General features: G+C 34.6%; 1 protein-coding gene across 6 annotated transcripts in view; it reads left to right on the forward strand.

Moving 5' to 3' along the window:
- Positions 1-15373, forward strand: part of CD2AP (CD2 associated protein) — an 86312-nt gene extending 70939 nt beyond the window's left edge. For all 6 annotated transcript variants that reach the window (XR_015153280.1, XM_086372038.1, XM_086372042.1 and 3 more), the window contains 5 exons: positions 3844-3956; positions 4630-4731; positions 5796-5965; positions 7695-7758; positions 12392-15373. Coding sequence is in view for 5 of the 6 variants with exons in the window: in XM_086372038.1 (XP_086228164.1) it covers positions 3844-3956; positions 4630-4731; positions 5796-5965; positions 7695-7758; positions 12392-12433 (491 nt within the window). In the remaining variant the exon portion in view is untranslated. The remainder of the gene's footprint in view (positions 1-3843; positions 3957-4629; positions 4732-5795; positions 5966-7694; positions 7759-12391) is intronic.
- The last annotated feature ends 464 nt before the right edge of the window (positions 15374-15837 follow it).

A 15837-nucleotide genomic window follows, 5' to 3' on the forward strand; every position in this document is an offset into this window, starting at 1 on the left:
TTTTTTCTTTTCTTTTCTCTTTTTCCAACACTTCATCAAAAATAGGTTTAGGATAACCTTACTGCTACTACAGGTTAAGTATAAAGTTCACATAGTCTAAATATTTCTAAAATAGTAAGTTTTCCAGAAAGTAAAATTGGTTTGTAAGTAGTTTTAAACCTCCAGCTAGAAATTAGTGGAAACAGCTATTTCATTGAGAAAGGACAATTGATGAAGTATTCTTATAGAGTGTAGTATTTTATCCTGTTTGATTATCTTTCTGTGATAATTCTTCTTACATTAAAAGAAATAGTAGAAATATATACATTATTTGATCTGAAAGTCATCATTGTTAAGTAGAATGGTTTTCTTTCTCTTCAGTTCTATTTAATAATTGATCTGTTTTGTTTAAATTAATTTCTCAATATTTATTCAACTTATGGTGAGATTTTTCAAATATGATGTCTGCCTGTTGAGTGGTAGACGCTTTAAAAAGTGAACTTGCATCTAAGCTAGGATTCAAACCAAAAGAAAACACTGTACCCCAAAATATAGAATTTACCTGGGAAATAAGGGCAGTAATTAAACTTTTTTATTTTCTAATAATAATTTGCTTGATAATATCATTATAGAGAGTTTCACATAAGGCACAGTTGAATTTTCATTTGTTTCTGTGGGAGATTTTAAGTGATATTGAGTTGTATTTTTATGGTGAGATACTTAAAAATAATATTTGGCACTTTTTTTTTCCTATTATACCAGAATTAAAATTGCCTGTCGTATTGTAACTACTATCATCTGCTGAGGACTAAAACTTGACTATAAGGTGGTTTAATTTCAGTTGCAAATATATCAATGAGTTGTTAATATGTTGATTTATTACTCTGACCTCTAGTTTCAGTAAGTACTAAAGCATCCTTTTAGAAATTGTCGTGGTGTTAAGTGAGTAATTTTTAAAAAGGCTTCTTTCTAGTTTAATGTATGTTGAAATTAATGCTAATCATAGTTTTTCCTTATGAAACACAAAAGAATAAATCTAAAATCTAATACACATCTTAATGTAAGTTTAGATAAACTGCAATATCTGCTAAACATGAAATGGTTCTATTCATTTACGACTGTTCCTTTTTCCTGCTTTGTAAAATAATTCTTTTGGTTTAGTCTTTTCTAGACATTCCTATCCTTGACTTTTCTTTCCAGATTTTGTTTCCTAGCCTGTTTGCCATGTTTCCCTTCTTACGTGTCAGGAAATTATCCTACCTTTCTCCATTTTGGTAAGATGACAATTTATAAAAGAAATCAAAATAATATATTCAGTATAAATAGGTGGTGCACATTGAGTTTTCTTTGTGATTTTACTAAAGTGTACATGTTTGTCTGTCTATTCTAACCCTTTTGGTTTTCCATTTTAAAATAAAATGAAATTCATATTGGAAATTTTTTCTTGATTAGTTAGTTTAAAATATTCTTTTGATAAAAGTTTTTTTTTTAATTAACAACCATGAAAGTCAGTTTATTTTCTCCCCCAAATTTTATATTTCATTTTGATTTTTAAAAATCCCACGTATTCGGCAGTGTGTAGCAGTGTACACGGCAAGCAGAGTGGCTGTGTGACGGCAAGAGTTAAGTGCCTCTTGTGCCTTTCATGCCATGTGTGAAATAGAGATTCACTGATACCACTCTTAGGTAAAATTAAAAACATTCAAACATATCATGAGTCAGAAACGTGCACTATTTCATTTTACTAACCCAGTGACTTAAATGGAGGACCTGAGAGAGTATTAGAATAGTGAAATTACTTGTCTTGGTGTTGTGGGCCAAAACTGGACATATAGAAGGCATTTTACATGAGCATGATATATAATTTTGTAAATCTTCCTTTCATTTACCTTTTAAATTTCATTTAGCTTCATCTCTTCTTGTGTTTTTATTTCTTTTTCTTTTTGCATGTTGCTTAAATATGCATTTGAAAATAATCTCCATAGGCAAAAATTACTGGATTGTGCTTTTCAAGATTTTTTTTGTAGGTTGTCAGTATGTATGTATCAGTGTAAAAAGCAGTTTCTAACCTTTCAAACTATAGCATATTTTTAACACCTTTTAAAGACTGTTTTCTTCATTTATGCAGTAATTAACAAATGAGATATTTAGATATATATTTAAACTCAAGATCTCTCACATTATATAATGCATTTTCCATTAAAGCCGCTGTGTTTCTTATTATGCTTTGGTGTATATTATAATTATTTGTGTACACTTACCAAACAATTCAAGACAGAAATCAAACCAAGCATATTAGATTGCCTGTTGTGATATATTAGCCTAGTGACTAGATCCAAGATAGAATAAAGCAACCCCAGAACATGAGTATGGAAAAGAATCAACAGAGGTCAACAAATACAGTTATTACAGAATGCATATTGCCAAGTAGTAGTAACCTCTGCCTGTTTTACCTTTGTGTCTTCCAGCCCTTTAAAAAAAATTCTCTAAATTATTTAGAATATGAAAATTGATTAAGTTTTAAAGGCAATAATGATAACTGTCTTTGGACTTCTTTTAAGAAATAGCAGTTCTTTGAATCTGTGCATGTAAATATTTGACAGGAAGCATTTTAAACTTCTAGGCAATGGCAGCGTGAAGAATGATTCCATACTTGGAAGACAAGGCGAAAGATGCCTTGCTGCCGAAATGAGTGATGGCATATTTGCTGTGATTAATGTTCTTTGTTTGGAATCTGGGCCAGAGGGAGATTTTAATAATAGTGGAAGTGTCTGGAATTATAGGGTTCTTATACCACTTATAGATATCTGGGCTTCAAAATTAAAGATCAGCTCCTTCAGGAAGGTTTTCTGGACCATCTAGCAAAAGGGAAGGTATTATATACCATTGTTTCAGAGATGCAAATTAACCTAGATTTGTTCTTAAACTCAAGATACTGAATGAAAGGTCAACCAGCCTTTGGTGATGGGAAAGCACATGGATGATGTATGTAGCATTTTCCCTTGCTGTCTGAACCTGCCTTAGATTTATGACTGTCATCTGATTCGTACACATGGATGCTGTCTGAACAGAAGTACAGTGAAGTATATGAATAGGTCCAGGCCCAGCTACAGTATACTATGCACATACATGTATAAAGACATTAAATTACACTTCATCTTTACCTTAAGAAATGTGGTTGGAAAGCAGCAGGGTTCCAGATAAAAAATTGAGTTTTTAACATTTTAATATTAGGATATTACTTGAACTTTAATACACATTCCATGAGTTAATTTTGTGATATGTTGTAATTAATTCTGAGTTGAAGCAGATTTTTTTTTTTTGTAAGTAAGAACTTAGGAAGATTGGCTTTTTCATACTACTGGTTTCCCTGGTGGTTCAGACGGTAAAGAACCTGCTGGCAATGCAGGAGACCTGGATTCAGCCCCTGGGTCAGGAAGATCCCCTGGAGTATGAAATGGCAACCCTCTCCAGTATTCTTGCCTGGAAAATTCCGTGGACTGAGGAGCCTGCCAGGCTGCAGTCCACAGGGTCGCAAAGAGTCAGACACGACTGAGCAACTAACACACACACAGCTTATGATACGGATTTATATTTTTCAATAAGAACTTTGTTGAGGTCTAAGTCTCTATTGAAGATATGAACATTATATTGTTGATATATAAAATGTATCAGGTAAAGAGAATGTTAGTGTTTGAGGGTGAGTGTTGTTTTCCAAATGCATATGAAAAGCACAGGTCAACTTGTGAGTCTTAGTGGTACTCTTTCTAATTTTATAGTTTGTTGAAAATACAGAGACATTCTTTTTTACCTTTTAAAATGTGCAGTTATCTCTTAATAGATATGTTTATTTTTATTCTCCAGATCTTGTAAATTTTGATGACATCGCTTCCTCAGAAAACTTACTACATCTCACTGCAAATAGACCGAAGATGCCTGGAAGAAGACTGCCTGGCCGCTTCAATGGTGCACATTCTGTGAGTTACATTTGCTGCTGTGAAGCAAGACCATTTAGCAAAGCCAGAGTCCTTCCAAAGATAAGAAAGGGGGGCGGATTTAGAGTTCCACTGAAGTTTAAAAAATCAGAAAGACAGCTATACATAAGTGGCCAAGGGTTGTATTTAAGAGACATGGGGAAAGAGACCTGTTCATTTCCGCAGAATGTGGAATGGAAGATTACAGAATCAGAAATGGAGTTGTCCCAAGACCATAACCATAGAGCACAGTGTCGAAAGGAGACAGGGGACCTGTGTAATCTCCTTGTCCAACAACAATAATTAGAATTGAGTGGTACCTGTTCACTTCAGGAAAAAGTGAGAGCATTCCCCACCCCCTTATAACTTCTTTTTATGCTTTCTGTGCATCGCCTGGGATACTGGTAGTACTTGAAGTATTAATATATTACCTCTTAAGCACTATTATGCTTTTAAGTTAATGTAAGTAGAGAAAATTTTTGTTGCTAATAGACAAGCTGTTTTTCCATGCTTACTGCATGAAATTATGTAATATGCTGTTAACAACAACGGGATATCTGGAACAGTAGCTGCTGAAAACAGTGATAAAAGTTGCTTAGTTTATTATCCAGATGCTTACTACCTTTTCTTTCTTTGGTGTTTTCTGTTTCTTGATTTAAAAAATAAAATCATTTAGCCAACTCAAAGCCCAGAAAAAACCTTGAAGTTACCAAAAGAAGATGACAGTGCCAACCTAAAGCCATTTGAACACAAGAAGGATTCATGCTACTCTCCAAAGGTGAGGTGCATCATGGTCTAAGATTTGTATGATTTGTAGCGTTCTTTGTGAACATCAGAATTACGAGGTTTAAAAGTGTCTGTCAGGAAGGATTATTTCTTAAGCCAAGAAATAATGCCTACTAAAACTAAATAAAATGATTACTGTTAAATTGAAGTTGCATTATTCTCTGTAGATCTCTTTTTAGGAGGGTTACATTATTTTAAATGAGTAGCACAAATGCTACCTGTTTCATAATTTTTAAGGCATAGATCTATACATTTGTTTCATTTCCCATTAAAACACGGGCTGTTTTGCAGAAGCCAACAGTTCTTTACTCCTTTCATCATAGTGAGCTTGACACCATAATAAGCACTGAATGCACACAGGAATGACTTCGATTCTTCCATCTGTTGCATGGTGTTGAGGGCCTTTTCTAGACCCTTGCCATTTAATTTAAGATAGTATTACAACAACTGACACACATCTTATGTTTGAGAAGATTATTCCTGCTCCTCAGATTCATTGCAGGGCATCTGACTGCCATTCAGATTATCAGATACACTTAATCTGATTCTCTCAGCTGACAGCAGTCTGTTGAAATTTTATCAATACCTGCTGTGCCCAAGTAAAATAGGAAAAGGGTATCAGGCCATGGATTCATTTTAATGCCTCTTTGGACTTACTGCATTCTTTATAGTTGCTTTTCATTGGAGCTCTTTGGATATTCTAAACAGTAACTATTTAATATGAAGGATCAAAGTAGTACCTTAATAATGCTTTTATATTCTTGCTTCTAGATGGTCCAATAGGCAGCCATAAGATAAATATAATGGATTTTTTTCTTAAATGAAACCTTTGACATTTCTAAGAAAAACCCTTAGTAATTACAGGTTTATTCTTTGGTCTTTTAGTGGTTTTTTTCCAGTTGTGAACATCAAGCTGCTTTTTTTGATTTTCAAGTTTATCATTTATCTTGAAAGTATTACTTCAGTTATTTATCTCCTTGTGGTAAAAAAAAAATCCTTTGAACTTATTAAATATAAATACAAATAAAATAAAAATTTTGTTTATTATGTTTTCAGCCACCTGTGCACCTTCCAACACCTTCAAGTACTTCTAAACCAAATACAGCTTCTTTTCTAACTCCATTAGAAATCAAAGCTAAGGTAGAAGCAGAAAATTCCTTGGATGAACTTAAAGCTCAGATTGTTGAATTGCTGTGTGTTGTGGAAGCACTGAAAAAGGACCATGGGTAAGTAGCCCTTGTGTTCTTTGAGTACTACTTAACACATGTGTAAAGAGTTCTTCCAAATTACATACATCAAGTAAAGACGTTTCTAGTATGAGCAAGTTTGTTTTCAAAGAAATTTTTTAATAGTGTCTCCTCTTGGCAAAAAGCTTGAATTAGAAAACAGAATAATTAGAAACTCAGTTATTAATTCTGATTATTCCAATTAGGAATTGGAAAGCTTGAATAAGGAAACCTAGCCTGATTATGAAAAAGGCAAATCAGTGAAAACAGAAAGTAGTAGCTCAATTATAGACTAGGTTCCAGCAGTTTGATTATAGAAAAATGGCCAATAGCCACATGAAAAGATGTTCAGCACCATTGGTCATTAGCACACGCAAATCAAAATCAAAATAGTGAGATACTATTTCATGCCCACTCAGATGGCTATAATAAAAACTGAGCGATCACAAGTGTTTGCAAGGAAGTGAGAAATTGGAATCCTCATGCATTGAGAGAGTGGGCATGTAAAATGGTACAGCCAATCTGGAAAACAGCCTGACAGTTACTCAGAAAGTTAACTGTCGTGTTCCCATAGGATCCAGCAATTCCTCTCCAAGGTATAATGCTGTCCAAGAGAATTGAAGACAAATGTTCAAACAAAAACTTGTACAAAAATCATAGGTAGTGTTCTTCATAACAGCCAAAAAGTGCAGACAACCTAAATGTCCATCAGTTGATGAATGAGAAGCAAGGTGTGGTGCATGCGTACCGTGGAGTGCCTGACTACAGCCAGAAAAGAAGTGAGCTGGTAATGCCTGTTATAGCATAGATAGGCCTGAAAAATGTAATTTGAGGCTAGAAATGTCAAACATAGGGGTTAATTAGTCTTAAAAGTACTGGCAAATAAGATTCACCTTATTTTGGATCTGGGATATGTCTGCATGTATATTTGTTTTTCTTCTCAGAGGATTTGAATCACTTTTTGCTAGGGTTGAGTTGGGCATTTATAAAATAAATGGGTTGGGACATCTTACATTTTTGATGCCAAGTGTGCTGTTAAGAACTAAGAAATACATATACAGATTACCCGTAGATGCTCTTAAATAAGCTGTTGAATGAATAAAAATATTAATGACCTATATTTTAAAGCATATATATCAGATCTTTTAGAAGTCTTTCCAAAGACTATTTTAAAAGTCTTGAATTCCTCCTGGAAAATCAAATAGAAGGCAAAATGACGATATAAAAAGATAGAAAGAAGCCTAGAAAAATGAAAACATGAGTTATAGGAGAAGAATTGCTGGCTGAAGTTTTTTGTTATTGGTTTGGATTTTGGAGTTTAATGTAATATTTAAGTTTAAAAAAGAGAGAGAAAGATATATGTAAAGTTCAAGTTTATTCTATTAAAAACTATAATTTGTTTTGCCCTGTGACATACTGTCACATTCATTTTATCACCTTATTTGAGCTGTGTGTCCTGCCTTGAAATGGATGATAACTGAATATGGAAAATTACCTGTATTCACTTAAAAATTTCATTCTTTCAGATTTGCCCTGCTTTTGCTTTGCTTTTAACTGTCATTTTGAATTGTTTCAGCTAGAGAATTTGAAGTTTTTCTAATCAACGTGGTTGTTTCCTTTGTAAAATTTTTCCTAATGTTCTGGGATATCAGCCAACAGATTTGTTCACCTTACTCAAATACATTTATTAATTGAAAGACTTAACAGCAATAAATAACTTTGTTTTTAGGAAAGAACTGGATAAACTACGAAAAGATTTGGAAGAAGAGAAGGAAATGAGAAGTAATCTAGAGGTAATTCACTTCTTCCAGCATTGAGATTGTAGTCAGCATAAACTAGACATGTTTTTTCCAACCCAACTGGGCAATTGGTTCCACCACAAATTATGCTATCCTGCTTTGGTTGGACACTCCCTACCATGGGTCACCATTTAATTAATCTCTTGCTGACTCCCTGCCACATTCCATTCATTCATTCAGCAAATGTTTTTGAGCGTTCACTCTTGTAGGCATGAGGCACACGGGATGCACTCTTAAATAAAGCAGACATCGTTCTTGTCTCTTAAAAGTGTCTAGTTCGAGATCTTTTGCACTCTGTTTCTCTCTTGACCTGTAGTTTTCTTCACAGTTAAACTTTTTTTCCATTTTTTGCTTGGGGGCAGGGGTAGTGGTAATGGCAATGAAATGGTTTTAGATTTGCTGACTTCTATTTCTCACTGAATTAATTTTACTTTATAGCTAATGTCATCATCTTCAATCTGCTGATGACTGACAGTTTCACTTATTTATCTTCCTTTTTTTCCATCCTCACTGACTTCTGTCTTCATTTGTATTTTTTTGTGTTTGAGTTTTTTCCTGCATATCTCAGTGTTTCCTCTTCTTAAGAGGCTCTTCCCATTTTGTATTTAAGTCTGATATACTCCTCCCTATTTTACCTTACCTTCTTATTTACCCTGTGTCTTTTTGTTCTCACTGTGGAACAGCAAACATGGAACTTCTTAAAAACACAAACAAACAAACTTGAGCTCCTCTTCTGACGTAGCCTTGTGACTTTCAGTTCAGAACTGCGCATATGTCAGACTCAGCACTTCCTGAACATTGTCTCATTGGACACATAACAACTTGTAGGCATCATTGTTCCTATTTTAAGAGTGAGGAAACTAGGGTTTAGAATGATTAAGTCAGCAGTGGAGCTAACATTTTTTAACAGAAGCAGCCAGACTTCAGAACCTTTGCTCTTAGGTATTAAATTACATAGCTTTAATGAGGAAGTCACTTACCTAGTTTAGCTTTACTTGTTGAGATACTATATGTGAAGGTATTTGGCAGATTATCAAAACTCCGTTTTTACTCTTTTTATCTGACATGTACCCTTTATTGGTACTCTCCTTTCTTTGCCTGAAAATACTCAATTTTCCTCTTTATTAAAAAAATAAAAAGCCCCCCTGAGGTCTTGCTACCCTCTTGATCTGTAGTTTTCTCTTTTCATTTGTTGCAAAACCAGCAAAAGCACAAGAAAAGCATATATTTGTAGTCAGTAATTCTTCGCTTTTAATTCAGTCCTTTGCATCTTGGGTTTCTGAAGGCAACTCCTGTGTCTCTTCAGTTTCTCCAGCGCTTCACGTTTCTACTTTTCAAAGTGTGTTCTGGGTTCTGTGACCCTGCATTCTTCTGACTTCTCGTCCCTCCTCACCTAAGTGAGGTGCTCCTGCAGTGCCATCCTCAGCCCTCCTCTCTGTATCCACAGTGCTCACCTGTGCCCAGGAGTATGGCGATTAGTGTGGTGCATCTTCCACTGAAGTCTAGTTCTTCTTTTCCCAGCTTCTCTCTTGTGTTTCCAGCTAGTAGTCTTCCTGAATGTTCCACCTAGCATGTCCCCTGTTACCCTTAATACCTTCTATTCAGATTCAGATTTTCTGTTTGTGTTGAAAGTTTGTTGCCCTTCTAGTCATGCAGATGTGGGACTTCCATCTTTTCTAATTCCACTCACTTTTCAGGTCTGGCTTTACTCCGAAACATCTTCCTTATTCCCACTATTTCTGTCCATTTCTCATGCTCTTATCTTCTGTTTAGTTTGTTTCTCTCATTCTTGTCTTTCCTCACTCAGTGTTTTTGAGAACTTCTTTTTACTTGCTGAATGAAGTTCAAGCTTATTGACTTGGTATATGAAGTCTTTTATGTCCTAATCCTAGTTTATCTTTCTGTGCTCACTTGCTTCTTATCCCCAATTGTCCCTTACAGTTGATTTGCCTGGATTATTATTATTGTCATCGTTGGCCGTGCTGTGCAGTGTGTGGGATCTTAGTTCCCTGACCAGGGATTGAACCCTTACTTCTCTGCAGTGGAAATGCAGAGTCTTAACCACTGGACTACCAGGAAAGTCCCTGGTCTGAATTTTTGCTCCTTCTGTATTTTCATGGGTGTCCCTTTTGTCTCGTCTTCTCATCCCCAAGTTCTGTAGATTCTCAAGGCCCTGCTCAAACAATGACATTCATTGAGTTGGCCACCAGACTTCTGATTAAAGGCAGTTTTTCTTATTTCAAATTCATGTTGTTTAGTCTTATAGGAGATGAATACGTAATAATTTTCTGCCATCGCTATTTATGTTATATACTTATTTTGCCCACTTCTGTACTGTTGAAGGTGGGATCTTTTTCTGTTTCATCTTTGCCCATAGCTCTTAGTACAGTGCTATATACATATTAGATTGCTGACAAATTTCTGTCACACTAATAAATGGTAGGAGATACATAACATCTTCTAAATGTATGTTAAATTCCAGTGTAAAGCATGGTAGACATTGAAAAAAATTTTTTTAATGTTTCTTGAATGTTGTTCCTTATATTTTTATACATAACAATATTCATACATGGAAATAAGGTATTAATGTTAGCAAGAGGAACTAATAATGCTGAATTTGTATATATGATTTAGTTTGTCATAAAAATTATGAAAAGTCAAATGAATTATTTGTCTCTTATTTTGAAGAATTTCATCTAATTTTTGTTTCCCAGCAAAATCGGCTGTTATTTAGCTTCTTAGTGACCTGTGTTATTTTTTTAATTGGGAAAAATTTGACCCTTGTATTTGCAAAAGTGTACTTAATAAAGCAGTAGAGTTTTAGGATCATAGTTTTAAAGGAGAAACTATATTTTCCTCCAAATTAAAAATAACACTTTGAATTACTGTAGCATGAACATTTGTTGTTGTTGTCCAGTTGCTAAGTTATGTCCGATTTTTTTGTGACCCCATGGACTGTAGCCTGCCAGGCTCCTCTCTCGGTGGGATTTCCCAGGCAAGAATACTGGACTGGGTTGCCATTTCCTTCTCCAGGGGATCTTCCAGACCCAAGGATTGAACCCACATCTCCTGCATAGATAGGCAGGCAGATTCTTTACCACTGAGCTACCAGGGAAGCCCTAACATTAACATCAGATAGTATTAAATTATACTGTGGAGTTATACGAAAAGCTAGTGATGAACAATGGACATAAACATAGTAAAAGAGAAACTCTAGCTGAAGATTGAGGGTATTTTGTCTCAATCCAATGCTGCTAACATGTTTGGCTAATAATCGTCTTGCTCCTGCTGCTGCTAAGTCATTTCAGTCATGTCCGACTCTGTGCGACCCCATAGATGGCGGCCCACCAGGCTCCCCCATCCCTGGGATTCTCCAGGCAAGAACACTGGAGTGGGTTGCCATTTCCTTCTCCAGTGCATGATGGTCTTAGTCAAAGAATAATACCAGGAAATATCCTGGAATAAGCAAACTGTTCTTGAATGGTTAGGATCCATTAGGAGATGGTGAGCTTATTGAAATTATACTTTCCGACAGTTGCAAAATGCTCATCGTTTAGTAATGAACTGTTTGTCAGAAGTTAGCCATAACGTGCATTATTTTTATGCCTTATTGGGGAAAGGGATGATGGGAGAGAAGGATGATGCTGTAAGGAGAAGGTAAACTCTAAATGTTTCTACATGCAGTGAATGGTCAAAGATGATCAAAATGTCTCCACTGTGACCTGTCTGTCCTGGGTGTCCCTGCATGGCATGGCTCATAGCTTCATTGAGTTATACAAGTCCCTTCTCCATGACAAGGCTGTGATCCATGAAAGGGATATAATTGGGAAGAGAGTACAAAAACTGTGGCTTTTAAAGCCTTAGACTTTACCAGTACAAGTTCTGCATGGAGTCACAAGTGTGGTATTGAATCTCTTAGCCTCAACTTAGTTATTTGTATTATGTCAAAATTAAAAACAACTCTAGAGTTACTGTGAAAATTTTGTGAATTTTTCTAACTTTCTTCTTCAGTGTCTTAAATCATGAATTTCTGTTAAGTGAAGAATGTCTTCTACCTAATGGTGGACATATTTATAACCCACTGACTGAGTTTTATATATATTCTTGGGCTTCAAAGGCAACTTAATCTAGAACATACTAGTTTACACTTGAGGAAGTTGAGACCAAGTGAGGTTAAGTGATTTACCAATATTATCTAAGCAGTAAGTAAAAAATGTAGAACTAAATTGGTCCTACTTTTTGGGAAAAAATATTCTGAACTGCCCGCTTTGTGTAATTATAGGTATGAGTATATTTCTTAATTTGGTTTCAAGGATGCTCTTGTTCTTTGCAGGGCTAAAGATTTTCTTACCGATCTTCAATTACATTATTTAACATTGTTCTCTACGAAAGCAGCTGTAGCTGCTCTTTTTGTTGTTGTTACCTACCACTAAGGAACTTGCATTGTGGCATTTTCTTCTGTTGAACCTTTTAAGTATTTATCACACCATTGGAAATTAGATTTTAGATTGGAAACCAAAATCTGGAGGCTTGAAATTATGATCAGATCTTCTTGACTTATGATGAACACACACCTTACTAAAGTAAAGATTTTTATCTGTTGCTCAATTTATGTCTTGTATTTTAGGTGGAAATAGAGAAGCTGAAGAAAGCATTCCTGTCTTCCTGAGGTGACGGGCACCCAGTGTTCTCAGTGTTCCAGGGATGCAGAAGCAACACTATGGACTTCAACTGAAATAATAAACGCTGATGTTGTGATAAAGAGTATGAGTATATGAACTCATATACTATATGAATATAGTATACTATATCTATATAAAAGTTGTAGGTGGGAGGGTAAATTTTTTTTATATATTTTGTTTTGCCAATACGAAAAAAAAAAGAGGCCTTATTTCTTATGTGCTGGGATTGCAAACTTTTTTGTTGAGTTTGCTTTAAAATACTACTGAATCTGTATAAAAAGGAAAGTTCACAATAGTTTTTTTTTTTTATCAAAATTGTAGTATTATTTTTAAAGAGATCTATACTATAAATATGGTGATATCTTTTCAAACAATCTGTAAAATATATCATTTGAGAGGGACAATTTAGCTTTATAGTAACTGTAGCCACTACCTTTCCCATAAAACATAAGGGATATAAACTTTGTATATATATATATTTTTATGTTTAGCTTCTTAACCCAGGATTACACTGTTGTGCCTGTTTGTTTGCAGTGCTGTTTGTACTCTGGGTAATGAAATAGTTTCCTAGCTATGAACCAGATTACTCACCCATGCATATAGTAATAACTAATGAAATAATCAAAATAACTTCTTCAACTTTGGGAATATTTTATATTGCTTGCAGTATAGGATTCATAAAAGGAATTTAGTTAAAATGTATCAGATTGTTAAATATATTGGGGAAAATGTGAGCTATCTTTTAAGCTCATATGAGGTCTAAGGAACTAAAAATGTCAATTTAACCCTTAACTTGTTGTGCCTACAAACAACAGCACATATAATATGCAGACACCAGCCTTATTGCTGTACTTCTCTGCTTATTTTACGGGCTCAAATATTAACTCATTTCATGATCTTGTGATTTAATTCTTTGTGCCCCTGCCTCTGATTTTTAAGAACGGAAGTGTAGAAAACGAAACTCCGGAAGTTTCAGAACTTCAGTGTGCAGTTTCCTACTTGGACGCGCCGTCATTGTGTGTATACTCAGGTTTTCCCTTGCGTGATTCACCTGCTGGACTAAACTAGCTGGTGCAGATGTTTTGGGCTATCGGTTTAGGTACCAACTTTAAAAAGAGTGTCTAGTAGATCATAAGGCTTATTTAAAACCAAATATACTTGTCCATTTTCAAAATGCATTTTCACAAAATGGATGAAGAGCAGATTCTTCAGAGTCACTTATGAACACTTGTGCATTTTAAAATGTTATCTACAGATAATAATGTCTCAACATATGTGAGTTTATATTAAAAGTAAAAATTTGATTTTTTTTTTTTTTGCAAAAAGATTAGACTTTAAGCTTTATTATAGCAAATGACTTACAGATTTTAAGTACCATCTATCATGCTTCTGTTATGTATTGTTTAAACCCCCAAACCGATATTTTTCCTTTAAGTTTTAGTCTTAAAGTACTGAAATCTTGTGTTAATGAAATTTTGTCATGTTGTCTCTAATAAAAGAAGAGTGAAATAGAAAATAATAGACACTCCAATACATAATTACTTGATGTTAGATCCACGACTTTAGTGCTTTGGGGGAAATCTGATTGTGTGTTGAGTGAATACATTTTAACTTTTTAAAGTCCTTGGGCTCTTCTGATGAGGTCACTACTGAACAAAATTGTTTATTCCTCATCTAATGTTTTTAAATGACTTGTCAAATGAATGATTTCTTTTTACTTAAATAAATTGCATCTAATTTTCTTTTAATATGAAAGTCCTTAGGTAGAAATAAAAACAGTGTATTCTGGAAATCATCCTTCAGCTTGATGACTGTAAAGTCTTATGAAAGGACTCTTCCCCACTCTAATAATAGGGTAGGGGAAGTTTCCAGAGGATTTGAGGCTGTTCTTAAAGTTTTTGTTGATCATTTTCTCACCAGTTCATAAGATCAAGATGGTCATGAGTGCAGAAAGGCATTTAATAAAGTGTTTGCCTCAGTTAGAATTAAAAAATAATAAAGTAGCATATCTGTTTTCCTGTCCTTGACCAAATAGTAAAGAAAACCCAACAAATTCAAAGGGAAAAACGATTAATCTAGCAATTCACCAGTATTTGCTCTTGATATAGGAATTCTATTAATTCCTGTAAAGTTCATATCACAAGATGCTGTGTAATAATAATAGCTTTTACTTGGGGATAAATCTTTTTCTCTTTTTTTTAATAATGAGTGAGTATAAATGACAGAGTGGAGGTGAACTGCTTGGCATCTGTCATTGCCAAATTGTTAGTGAATGTGTTGTTCAGGTTTGCTATTCTCTGAAACACGTCATATTACTAATTTGGGGAGTTATATTTTAATGTTAGATGTACTGTGTGTATGTATGCGACCACTAGGCTTCGGTCATTCTATAAAGCTGTTACCTCTCTACAAAATCTAAGTCTGAAGATAGGAAGAGAGAATGGGCCTGGTGTAACAGAGGATTCTCTTTTTATGCTTCTTACCGTGATCACAGAAAACAGCAACAACCCAAGTGCTCTCTCGATGTTGGTAAACATTTTACGCTTGCATTTAAACTTGAAATGTATGAATAGAATGAGACAATCAGTTCAAATCAGCAATGAGAAGTGTTAAAATTTAATGGCCTTGTATTGCTGTAGCAATAAAATGACCAAGTGCAATGACTTGATTTAATAAAATCATCTTTTTAAAAGTTGCTGCTATGAATATTTTTAGCCATAAAATTTTACCCTTGTTATAGCCTAACTTGCCTTCAGTAACTATTATGTAATGCAGTTGGTGTTGTGGTATTCTAACATTCCAAAAAAAAAAAATAATAATATATATTTATGGGGAAACTCAGAACAGTATACTTCACTGACTTGTTTACAGGTGCTGTAAAAAAGCATGCTTCTCCTTCAAAAAGAAAATAAAGAATAGTATTGCCAGTTGTGTTGGTCTTTATTATTTTTTCATTAACTTCAGCTTATGCTTATTGCAAAGTATGACGAAGATTATTTTATATTACTTTGAGTTTTCCAATTAAAACAGTTTTAGTCGCTCAGTCATGTCCAGCTCTTTGTGATCCAAATACAGCAGTGCAAGCAGGAAGATATAAAGGCATCAAAAGTTCTAGGCTTGTATGATGTTTCCTGAACCTTTGTGAGTCTTTTATTTCAGTTGGAACTGTGAGATAATTCCTACCTCATAGTGCTGGGAGAATTTGAAATGATTTATATGAAGTACCTCATGGAGTGTTTGCCATGGGGTAGATTTTTTAAAATGGGAGAGGTTAATTTTACTCTTCTCAAAAACATCTGGCAGTGATGGAGATGATATGGGTTAGGCAGATGAAAAGGCACGGACATCCTCTCCCCTTGTTTTTGAATGCAGCATCCCTTTCCTCGGAGGA

The sequence above is a fragment of the Bos grunniens genome, chromosome 23 (genome assembly GCF_055505025.1).
Source record: "Bos grunniens cultivar Pamir isolate PY7600 chromosome 23, Bosgru_T2T1.0, whole genome shotgun sequence".
Taxonomy (NCBI): Eukaryota; Metazoa; Chordata; class Mammalia; order Artiodactyla; family Bovidae; genus Bos; species Bos grunniens.